The sequence below is a fragment of the Propithecus coquereli genome, unplaced genomic scaffold, assembly GCF_000956105.1.
Source record: "Propithecus coquereli isolate 6110/MARCELLA unplaced genomic scaffold, Pcoq_1.0 Scaffold68, whole genome shotgun sequence".
Taxonomy (NCBI): domain Eukaryota; kingdom Metazoa; phylum Chordata; class Mammalia; order Primates; family Indriidae; genus Propithecus; species Propithecus coquereli.
The window spans coordinates 883231-895496 of record NW_012152840.1 but is presented as its reverse complement, the minus strand read 5'-3'; the positions used below and the strand labels follow the sequence as shown (position 1 = coordinate 895496).

At 38.7% G+C, this 12266-nt stretch overlaps 1 protein-coding gene across 5 annotated transcripts in view; it reads right to left on the bottom strand.

The window, feature by feature from the left end:
- Positions 1-12266, bottom strand: part of TPD52L1 (tumor protein D52-like 1) — an 83648-nt gene that overhangs the window by 16983 nt on the left and 54399 nt on the right. For all 5 annotated transcript variants that reach the window (XM_012660798.1, XM_012660799.1, XM_012660800.1 and 2 more), the window contains exons 2-3: positions 10074-10189; positions 2041-2189 (exon numbers count right to left, since the gene is read on the bottom strand). In XM_012660798.1, coding sequence (XP_012516252.1) covers positions 2041-2189; positions 10074-10189 — 265 coding nt within the window. The remainder of the gene's footprint in view (positions 1-2040; positions 2190-10073; positions 10190-12266) is intronic.

Sequence of the window (12266 nt, the reverse complement as noted above, 5' to 3'; positions counted from 1 at the left end):
CGTGGTACAGATGATTAGGTTAGGTGTGTTGCCCTTGGTTCCCCCCCACCGAAGTCCGTGTTTCAAATATGTCCATCCTTCAGGTAGTGCGCATTGCCCTCCTTGTGTATACAAATACCCCTCCCCTCCTCCCTCTTCCCCCCTCCTCCCACCTAGACGCCTTTCTTGAACTTACCTGCTCTAATCCCACATCTCAGGAGGAGTAAGACTCTCTCCCCACCTCCTAGCCTGCCCCCATCAGCCCGGGGCAAACATGACACACCCTGCCCAGCACTCCCACCTTCCTGTCTCCCACTCCCTTCAGGAACAGATTGACAGAATCCCTGCCCTCCATCTGGTTAGCTTATCCTTGCAGTGTGATTAGGGAGGCTGAGCAGAAAGGTCCTCCTGGTTCTTACAACCCAGAGGGAAGTTCAGGTCAGTGTGACATGAAGCCCCCAGGCCTGGATTAAATACAGAAGCGGTCAGACCCCAAGAACTAGAGATTGTTCAGCCTCACACTGACAGGGCCATTCATCGGCATTGGCCACCAGAGTAGAAAGACAGAGGCTAAAACTACTGATGGAAAAACTCATTTAATTTAGTGCCTAAAATCCAGCCATCCTTTTCAGGAGATTATTCATTCAGTATTGCAATATATCTTTTAAATTGCTGCACATCAATGTGTGGTTTCTTATTTTTCTTTTCCACAATTGTCATCATCAGGTTGGAAAGGTTGGTTAGTCTCTGGAGATAAACTGATGAGCTACCTGGCTCCTTCCTGCCCTGCTCTGGGCTATGCCCTGAACCTATCTGGATGAGTCCTTGGCGAGCACTAGCATAGAAGCCAGTAGGGCTGCTGGGCCATGTTTAGGGGCACATGGAAACTAAGGAACCGGGCTGGGGAGACTTCAGGCTCCTTTTAGATCCAACTCCTCGCATAAAGAGCATCTTCACACAGGAGCAAACAGTCTTACATCTTAGTTCGTAGGAATCAGCAGGCAAAGATGGCAGCTGGCAACACTGAAATAATTACTGATGATCATGAGTACCTCTTCCTACTACCAGGTCTCTCTTTGCCTAAGAGAAAAGTCCCACAAAGAGGAAAACTTACTCCCACTTATGTATTAAGAATGCAGTATCTTTATCTTCCAATGGGAGATACTAAGGAAAAAAATGCACAGTCCAAAGTTGAAAATTTCTTGATAGTGGAATTTTGGACTGAAATTAGGGCTAAAGATAGGAAGCCTCTGTGATTTCCTCATCAGTCCCTAACCCCCAAGACACTAAAATAAAATTCATATCACACATGTGGGCACCTTATTCCCTTTGGTACAAGACCACCCGGCAAGCAAAATATTTTAAATTGTGAGAAAAGTAACACTATGGTTAAATATTTCATGTAACTTAAAAAATAATCCAGTAAAAGTGTGATTGTAGAACAATCAAGGTTATTCTGTACTTTGCCTAACACAAGACAAGAAGAAAATAATAGCAAAGCTGAAACCATTTCTGTGGGGTCTGAACCCAGCTCTAACTATTTCCTAGAGTAGTGAGGATGAAAAGCACATATGAAAAGATGAGAGGTATAAGGTTTTTTTTAAAAAATCAATTGCTAGTAAGTCAGTACTAAAACTGCCAACCGTTTTTGAAAGACACTCAAAATATGTAGTGAGTCTCAAGTATGCTAAGGAAAAAACACCTGCTCATTTATAATTTTTATGGAAAAAAGTAAAGAAAAATATATTTAACCAATGTTTAAAATGTATAATAAGAGAAAACATTTAAACCATAAAACCCCATTAAAGTAGTCTGAGTGAAAATAGAGTTTTAGTGAACAAAGTTTTATCTGAAGTTACATTACCGATTCTGCTTCATGTGCAACATATTTAATGACTATTCATATTTCTTTGTTGTGCTTCTCCAGAAAATATTTTTTCCTAGCTACAAATATCAAATCAGCTTTGTAGGAAAAAAAAAAAAAAACCCCAAACAGAACAGAAGCATGAAGAGACACCAGGCTGAGTAAGTTTTTAAAAATTTTAATGATGTCATACTTACGCAGTGGAAGTCTGCATGTCATGCCAGCTTTTGCTGAAGTTCTGTTTTAATTCATTCATCAGGTTCATGCCGAGTTTTTGCTTTATCTCAACCAGATGCCTTTCTTTCGCCGACAAAACTTGTCGTAATGTTGTAATTTCGTCTTCTAGCTAGAGATGGTAGGGGAAATGGTGGGGAAAAATGTCAGACCAGCTGAAGAGTCCATTTCTGAAAGCTCTGGGTGCCCCAAGGCAGCCTCTACATTCTTGTATTTACAAAGTCCAATGTTTAGCTGTATCAAACACAACCTATACAGATGACAGTCAACTCTAAAATCTAATAATAAAAATCAATTTTTTAGTTTTAATGATTATAAAAGTAATCAATGCTGCTTGTAAAAAATTCAGATTGTACAGCAAAATATAAACAACAAAACAAAAATCACCTGTAATCTAGTAGGAAATAGCCACCACTTATTTTTTGGTTTCTAACCTTCCAAATGTTTTCCTAAAATTGTACATAGATGTAGTTTTTGGACAAAAATTGGCTTTGTACTGTACACCACATTTTATAAAACAACTTCTTTTCAAGCATTGCTAGTCAGTGTTGTTTATTTTTTGCCAACCAGACATAGCTGCCTTGGTGTAGGAACGGATTTGGCAGACCATGTGGTTTTCCCAAGCTAGTGCCTTAAGGAAGGAAGGAACAAGGGAGTAGAGGACGTATGTAAGGGAGTGATTTATATTGCTTTTTGTTTTCGACAGTTTTATTGACATACAACTGACATACGATGAAAGTATGTAATTGGTAAGTTTTGGCATATGTATTCACCTGAGGAATTATCACCACAATCAAGACAGTGAGCATATTCATCACCTCCTAGTTGCTCTTTGTAATCCCTCCTTCCTTCTTCTTTCCTCTCTCCCACCCTTCCCTCACTGGGTAGCCACTGACCTTCTTTCTTTCACTAGAGTTTAGTTTGAACTTCCTAGAATTTTATATAAACTGAATCATACAGTATGTACTCATTTCTGCCTGGCTTTGTTCACTCAGCATTGTTCTTTGGGATTTATGCATGTTGTTGCATTATCAATGGTTCCTTCCTTTTTATTTTTGCATAGTAGTATTCCATTGTATGGATAGACCACAGTTTATTGTTTATTCATCTGTCGAAGGACATTTGGGTTTGGCTAATGCAAATAAAGCTCCTATGAAAATTCATGTGCAAGGCTTTGTATAGACATATTTCCTCTTTCCCCAGTGCTAAAAAAAAAAAAAAAAAAAAAAGCAGATCTTTTCAGCAATATATCGTTGCTCTTGCAAATGTAATTTCTAACAAAGGAGTTCTGTAAAATACCCAAATTTTAGGAAGTGTTGTTATATCCTGTGAAAGTAAATCTGAATAAACCACAAAGTCTTTGATTTTAATTGGTTGTGGTACTCTGTAATGTATTGCCCTCTTAATATGCTTCAATTTACATCTTTGTTGTCTGAAAAGTTCAAATACTTGTGACTTTTCTTTGTTGAACCAGAAAAGAATTATTTGAACTCCCTTGGTCTCCCACATGCACAAAGGTAATAAAAGTCTGCCACTTTACTCGATTTCTTAAAAAAAAAAAAAGCTGCTATGTCTCATTCACATTCAAAGTATCACTCTACTTCTGACCACAAACTATATCACCAACCCTGTCAGTCATCTTGCAAATGTGTTCTTTGAGTCACAAGAGACATAGCTGCCAGGAAAGCAGCTCAAGAAAGACATCTGCCTGTGCAAAAAAATAATCTTTTACTAGCCGAAGGAAGATTTTGCCCCAGTGGTGAACAGACAGGAATAGTGTCGTGAACCTTTATACCCACCAATAATGACTTTAGCAAAACAGGCAAAAATACTGAATCACAAGCATCTGAAATACCACAGTAAGAGAGAACAATATCTTGGGGTTTTTAATATTCACAAAATGTCCTGGCAATGTAACATTGTTCATTTATGTTCATGGAACATTTTTTGTATGTTCATGGAAACCTTTCTAAAATCTAAAATGAATTACACATTCTGTAAGTATGGTATAATAAATAGAACCCTGTCTTTTCTTGATGAGCAAATATCTTCAGTAAGCACACGTTAATATTGATTACTGCAAAGGAGTAGACTCTGGGACCACCAAAGGGAATAATGCTGGTAGCCTCTCTATTAGACGTGAACACACTGTTATTTTAAAATTAAACTCCTCTATTCTTTTGCTATCATGTCATAGTCCACTTTTTCATCTTTGTCAATCTGCTGCCTAATATTTCTTATGCTTGTATCTCTTGCTCTTTTACCACAGAAAATACTTGGGCTTCATGTTGGTCTTTATTCTCTATTAGAAAGACGTTTTCTGCTTTCTTTCACTTAGAGTGAGTGAAATTACTGGGAGTCTGGTTTTTTTTTTTTTTTTTTGATACATTCAGTATTCCTGTAGTCTCCACTGTGTAATAAAAATAATGGGAAACATTTTAACTTGTAGAAATAAATCACAGATGTACAAAAGGAAAAAGAGACTTAAACATCTTAATATTCTCAACCTTATATCCATGGGACCCCAGAAATGTATTCAAAATCATGGGGGGCTGTGGGTTATTCATTAGTTATCTGAGAAGGAGTGAGTAAAGGATTCAGAGTTTTCATTATATTTTTAATAAAATCTTGATCCCAAAAAAGTGATAGAAATATTTAAGGGATCATTTTACCAAATATCATCCTAAAGAAAGAAACATAAAGTCTCACATTTAATAATTCAAAAATACAGGCACGTCTTAAAAGGCATTTGTGGGGAAGAGACTTCTTTGAACTCGGTTATTTAGTAGGGTCTATTCTCAGGTTCTATAATAAAATTCTAACCATTCCAATAAAATATAAGGATTCATATTTCTCAAAGCTTTCAGCGTATTTATTGAAGACCTAATATACACTCCCAAATCTATTAAGCAAACCCCAGAAGTTGGAAAAACAGACAGTTGTAAATTATATTAACTTGCAAGATTGAAAATGGCCAACCACCTCTCTTTCTACAGAGCCAAGAATCTTGCTGCAACAACACAACAAAAAGGTCTCTAATCACAAATACTCTTCATGCTGACAAATGGTGAAATTCAATCCCTCATTTGACTAATGAGATTTTTTTGACTAATGAGAACCAGTGGTTCTCAACTTCAGTTTACATAAGAGTCACTCAGAGAGTATATTTAAAATGCAGATTCCCAGGGGTATGCTTCTTTTTCAATGCCCTGAGAGTCTGATGTCTTAAATTTGGTGGGACCAGACATTATTTAACAAGCACCCCAGATATTCTAACACAAGTAGTATGTAAACTATATATTGTAAGTATTCTTGTAAGCCATATCAAATTTGGAATGAGATGGAGTGCAGGTAAATCACATTAATTAATTAAGGTATTTAATATATCCTTTCCCTTTTAATTTAATTCCTTCCTTCTTTTTGTTGTTGGTGTTAATTTTCCACACACAGCGTTGACCCTTTTAATTTTAAGTTAATTATTTCTTCATTACAAACTAATAGTCTAGTTATTTGGTTTTTTGACTCCCCAGAAGATCTACTTGGAGGTTAAATATTTATGCTCAAGATAAGATGTATTTATGCCCAAGATAAGGTGTGTAAACTTAATTATTTAAATATGAATTAATAGGAAAATAACAAGTGTTGGCAAAGATGTAAAAGAATTGAAACTTTTGTACATTGCTGATGGGAATGTAAATGGTTCAGCCACTGTGGAAAACAGCCTTGATGATTTCTCAAAAAGTTAAATACAAAATTACCATATCGTGCAGCAACCCACTCTTAGGTATACACCCCAAAGAATTGGAAACAGGATCTCAAATACATGTACGCACATGTTCATGGCAGCACTATTCACAGTAGCCAAAAAGTGAAAACAGCCCACACGTCCATGAAGAGATGAATGGATAGACGGATTGTAGTATAAAATGGAATACTATTCAGCCATAAAAAGGAATGAAGTACTGACAACTGCTGCAACATACATAAACCTCAAAAACATCAGCTAAGCAAAAGAAGCCAGACACAAGAGGTCACATATTGTATGATTCCATTTATATGAAATATCCAGAATAGGTAAATCCATAAAGATAGAATCCAAACTGGTGGTTGCCAGAGGCTGGCGGAGGGAGAAACGGGAAGCAATTGCTTAATGAGTACGAGGTTTCCTTTCAGGGTGATGAAATATGCTGGAACTAGATACAGGCGGTGGTTACACAACACTGAGTGTGCTAAATGCCACTGAATTGTTCACTTTAAAATGGGTAATTTTATGTTACATAAATTTACCTCAATATAAAACAAAAAAAATGTGAATTAACTAATCTGAATTAGCTAACGATTTAGCATCAATACGAAATTTCTATTATAAGCCTGAAAATTTAGTTTTCTATTTTATCTGCTAGACTACACAAAATTTCAAACTGAAAACCCAGAAGAAAAAATACTTTCATAAACTATGAATCATCAGTGTGATGTTCAGATGTTGGTCTTTTGTGCTTATTGCTTCAGGGCCTGCCTCTTCTTCTGGCTACCCCTGCCTTTGGCTGCAAGAACCAAGACGAAAATGCAGATACTATCTGGGAGGGGCATAACAATAAGACATTATGGTTATGAACACATGAGCTGTGCACTAGCTCAGTCCAGAAAGAAGGAAGGTCTTGAGGAAGAAGCTGAAAGAGAGAGGCCCAGAGCCCAAGGCACTTCTTTGCAAGTCCAAGAACAGATAGCTTGAAGGCACTGTGTGTTCTTTCTGGGGAACCACACACCAAAGGAAGAGGAAAGGGCCAAAAGAGAGATCAAGGAAGCATGAAAACAGGCTTTGCCTACTTGATAATGCTGTCTGGTATTTTTCCTATTCCTCTTGATGCCTATTTTTCTTGAGTCATTTTATCTAGGGGACATTGGCAGTATTTGATTGTTACATAATCACAAATTTACAGGACTAATGCCAACACTTCATCCTTTTCAAAAGCCAAGACACATTATGGAATGCTAAGCATAAAATGCAGCTTGGTGAAATTAAAGTGGGAGTGGGGTGCTAGCGGCACAGAATTATTGAGCAAGTTTATTTAGAGAGAGAGCAAGAGGAGAAAAGCCAGAATGGGTGTGTAAAGACCTCAGAAGAGATTTCAGGAGCAGCTGATAATAAGACCAATGAGAATAAATAACTGAAACAAAATAGTACTTCTTTATATAGTGATAATGTTTATTAAAAAAAGCATATTCTACTTTTGGTAGTTACAAATATACATACTTGTTTAAGCTGAAAAACAATTCAAGCTAATTATAAATATTAATGGCACACCCTCTATGCACAAACCACTGCACCAGATCAGAGGTGATATTGGCCTCACACTGGAAGAACTTTTAAGAGCAAACATATTGCATGACCACATAATAAATTAAAGATTGAATTGTGTTAAAAGAGATTTCCCTTTTAAAATGCTGAATTTGTCCAAGATGTAAACCTTTTGGACGCTATTGGCTTATTTTATGTCTCCCCCACAAAAGGAGATGTCTTCCTACTGCCAGCACTCGGTAAGCACAGAAAAATGTGGTGGCTGTGTGAGTGGATGCCCAAGTCTAAGGGCATCCTCATGGGAATATTTTCAACAGAACAGCATGGGATGAGGCAGAGGGAAGGGAAGAGAAGGAGAGGTGGGGGTGGGGTACCCAGCACAGCCAGAAGACAGTAGGAGGAGATGAGGAAACCAGGAGAGGAGGGACCCACACAGGCGGCTGGACACCTGGCACACCCGGACCCCTTTTCAGCAAAGCAGTCAGAGATCAGAAGTCCTTGTGCACAAAGGGCTTGCTTTAGATCACAGCCACAATTGAGGGCCTGACTCCAAGGCAGTCATCTAGTAGGTTGGCCTCTGAGGTATGCTGGTACCCAAGGGCCTAACAGACCCACTAGGATCTTGCCTCAGACACGGAGAGAAGTCGCTTGCTACCAGGGGCCCAGGAAGGATGTCTGTGGAGAGGTGCGACAGAGGAGTTGACTCTCAAAGGATGTCTCGGTTTTTCATAAGACGACTGGTGAGACTGCTGAGAAGGCTGTGTGTCCTTATTATAATTAAATCCTGGCATTGGAGGTAAAATCTAATGCATCTGCGATGTGAAAGAACCTGGTTTGCTGTGCGCGCACACACACACACACACACACATACTTGTGAAAGGGTAGGAAAAGCAGATTTGAGAAAAGAATGAGCATGAAGCAGAGGTGGCCAGAGGTAGAGGAGGAGAAAGGGAAATGTGAAGAGGAAAAACTGCAAAGATACACTTCCTCTGCTTTTCACTGGGCCTGGGGCAGATGGCTGTGCCCATGTCCCACTGGAAGCCACGACGCTATCTTTGGCAACGTAGCGTGATGCAACGTTGCGGTAATGCTTCCTCTCTGAAGAACCCAGATAAAAGAGCCAGGAGGCATTCTGAAGGATGAAAACATGAATCCCTGTAACTTGAACACAGTAACAAAGAGTCTGGTGTTATTTCCAGAAGTCAGGCTCAAATTCAAAGAGTCTTAGGAATGACGTGTGCTGGAAGCTTATTACTGTGGCCAAATGAGACAGGAATTTCTGAAAGCACTTCTAGTTTTTTCTATTCATGAGGCATCCATTGAAAACCAATGCTTACTTTTTTCTTGATTATAAATGTAAAAAATGCTCATTGTTGAACATTTAGGAAATATAGGATGCAGAAAAATCAAACATACATTGATGTATGTATGTATGTATGTACATCCCAGCAACCCCAGAACCCAGAAAAGTCAAGACATTTTAAAGTAGTCGGTCTGTTACAGGGGTTGTACCTGAATTTAAACTAGCACCATTGATGTGAAGGAGTAAAGTTTTAGCTTAGACAGTTAGCTTACACCAGAATACAACTTTTGGATACTGTAGTTCATATAAATAGGTCATGAACCAGAATTTCAGGCCATGAGAAAATGTGGAGTTAGTCCATTATCTGTTAAGGCTGACTTTGGTCTGCGAACTCTGGTATGTGTGGCCAATCGGTGGCCACAGACAGACCCAGGCTATTTGATCTGAGGCACTGTGCTTACTGAAATCATTTCTGTTTGTACCAGAGGAACAAAATGCTCTTTTATTTTAAAATGAAATCATTTTAGGGTGTGTCTTGGAAAAGTACCTGAAAAGTCTTTAATATTATTAGGAGCTGTCATGGACACACACTATCAGAATGTTAGAATTCGAAGAGTCCAGCGGTGACAAAGGCGGGGAGAGGGTAAGGTGGAGCTCAGAGCTGTGTGCTCAGCCTGTGCAAAGGCCAGTGCAGGAAGCCAAAGTGCTTCTGCCCCATGCGCCAGACATAGAATGGGGAGGGGTGCTTAGGCTCCTCAGCGAAGTGTCTAAGGCTTGGTGGGTGCAAACAAAAGGCTTGAACAAAGAGTTGTATTCGTGATGAGCACGGCATCCTCCTCTCTCGGCCCAGATCCCCACAGCAACTACACAACATCTAATTAAGTCTCAATTAATCAATCATAGCTTTCCTCTCTACCCCCAGAGTTTATTCTTCTGCAAAAGAGTACACAACTTAATAAATCCAGTTGCTTCTATAATTGGCTTTTTATTTAAAAAAAAAATCATTTGAAACTATTTGTTGAGCTAAGTGACTGATGTAAAACTAGAACTGCTCTTAAAAAGGAGCTTGCATCTGTACCATGGTCTTGAATGAATTCCACCAGGTTTGTAAGTGATTTATTATTCCCATAGTATTCTGATACTAAAAAGAATAAGAAGTGTATATTTAAAAGTAATTATTGTTGCTTAAGCAGCACAGACATTCATTTTACCACCATAACCAACAGGTAAAGGACAATTAGCATTAGAAAAATACCTTGGAAAAAATGAATAATCTTGCAGTGTATCATTCATAAATTTGATTAAATGAAAGACAACATAATTGCAGTATGGGTCTTATATCAGACTAATTGCAACTCTCAAGATCCAGGGATAGGCAAGACTACTGAACATACCTGAACTAATTCTGCCTTTAACTCTTCCTTTTCCTCCTCAGAAAGCATGCTAGAGAAGTCAGCACTGGCTACTGCATCTTCATCTCTTCCTTGCAATGGTTCAGTCTCCAGCAAACCTTTAGGCAAAATTGATAAAAACAGAATGCAACTTTAAAAATGAATTTAGTCAACTTCTGTTTTCATAGCCTGAAGGATGAGACATACTGACAGACCCTCCCTCTGAAAAACAATGAAAAATTTCAGAAAAGACAAAAATCTTCCAAATGTGTGGTGAGCTGGAGAATGTAAAGAATGCTAAGAAGCCAAAAACCTAAGTGAAAATGGGAAGCCAGAGATGTAAACAAAACAAGCTTTCATGAAGCTCTATATTCGCCACACGAGTGAATTCCACTTTGATTTTCACTGGCTCATGGGGTGCAGGGGGCAGAGGATGAGGTCCAGGGCCCACCCATGGAGAGGAGTTTAATGTGAGACACCTGCATAAATCTGTGTCCCCACAGGGACACACCCCGAGAGCCAGGTGAACTGGAAATAAATACCTTTGTTCCCCACACAGGGGTCTGCCAGGCACTGAATGGACAGAGAAAAAACCCTCCCCTGAGGATTCATAACCCAGAGTGGGACTGTATGTGAGTTTGCAACTTGAATGCACACTGCCTGGGTGGTCCAAAACAACCTTGAGGTCAGAATTTAAAATACAAAGGTCTTTTTCTACTTCACTTTGGATGTGGTAATACCCAGAGCTTGGTGCGGCTACAGCTGTGAGGAAACATCCTGGACAAATTGCTTCTGGCAGAGGAAAAGATGAGAAGTGCCTGCGTTCCGGACGCCATCATTGTGCTTCAGACTAACCTGGAATAGCTCAACGTCTAACTTGTCATGTGACATAGATGCCTTATGATTTAAAATATTAAAGAATTTCCCTGGTAGGGCCCCTCAGCATCTGGCTGGCACAAATGCCAGTGTTCTCTGGAAGACCCAGGAAACAGACCCACATGTATATGGAAACTCCATTTATGACATGATTTATGCCAGAGCTGGCATTTATACCTCTGTGGGGAAAAGAAAGTCTTTTAATAAATTGTCTTGATAGTTATTCCTTATAGAAAATATTGGACACCATACAATACACAGGGACAAAACTATAAGCATTTTAAAAGACAATCTAGGAGTTTATATGAACTTCTGTGTAGGAAGAGTTTTTTTTTTTTTTTTTTAAACAAGACACAAAAAGGGCGAGCCATGAAAGAAGGGATGGGTGAGATTAAGAATGTCTCTTCATTAAACACACTATATGGAAAACAAAAAGCCAAACCACTAATTGGAAGAAGATATCTTCCACACATATAACTAACAAAAGATTCGTCCTCAGAATATATAGAGTTTCTACAAACCAATTTAAAAACAGAAATAATCTGATAGAAATATGAGCCAAAAGACCCAAACGGATTTTTTGCGGGGAGAAATCACAAATGGTTAATACACCTAAGAAAACATGCTCAAATTCGTTGATGTTCAGGGAAACACAAATTAAATCATTTCACACCCACTGGATTAGCAAAAAGTTTAAAAGTCTGACATTACTGAATGCTGGTGACAATGTGGAGGATGGAAACTCATGTACTGCTAGCAAGAATGTAAATAGACAAAAATAATTTGGAAAATAATCTAACATTATCTGTTAAAGTGGAATTCAGTAATTTCACTATGTATATACCTGAGACATTCTACATGAGCATCAGAGGTCACTGATAAGAGCTTTCATAGTAGCAACAAACTATAAGTCACGCAAAAGTCCATAAACAGGGACGATGCATAAGTACATCGCGGTGCACTTACACTACGAACGCTTCACAGGAGAGAAATGAGGGAACTACAGTTTTATATGCACTACACAGATGAAACTCAGAAACAAGACACTGAGTGAACCACACAAGTTGCAGAACAATAATAAAGTATAACTGCATTTAAATGAAGTCCAAAGGCATATAAAACTAAATAAAATATTATTTAGGAATAAAATTGTAGAGAAAAGCAAGGCAATGTTAAAAAATTCAGGAGCGTGGTTTTCTCCGAGGAGGGAGGGAGGGAGGGAGGGAGATGGGAACAAGAGAAGCCCACAGGGTATCCCTATGATAGTAACGCTAGTGCTCCATTTCTGAGACACTGAATTTCTGTGCAGGAGTGTTTTCT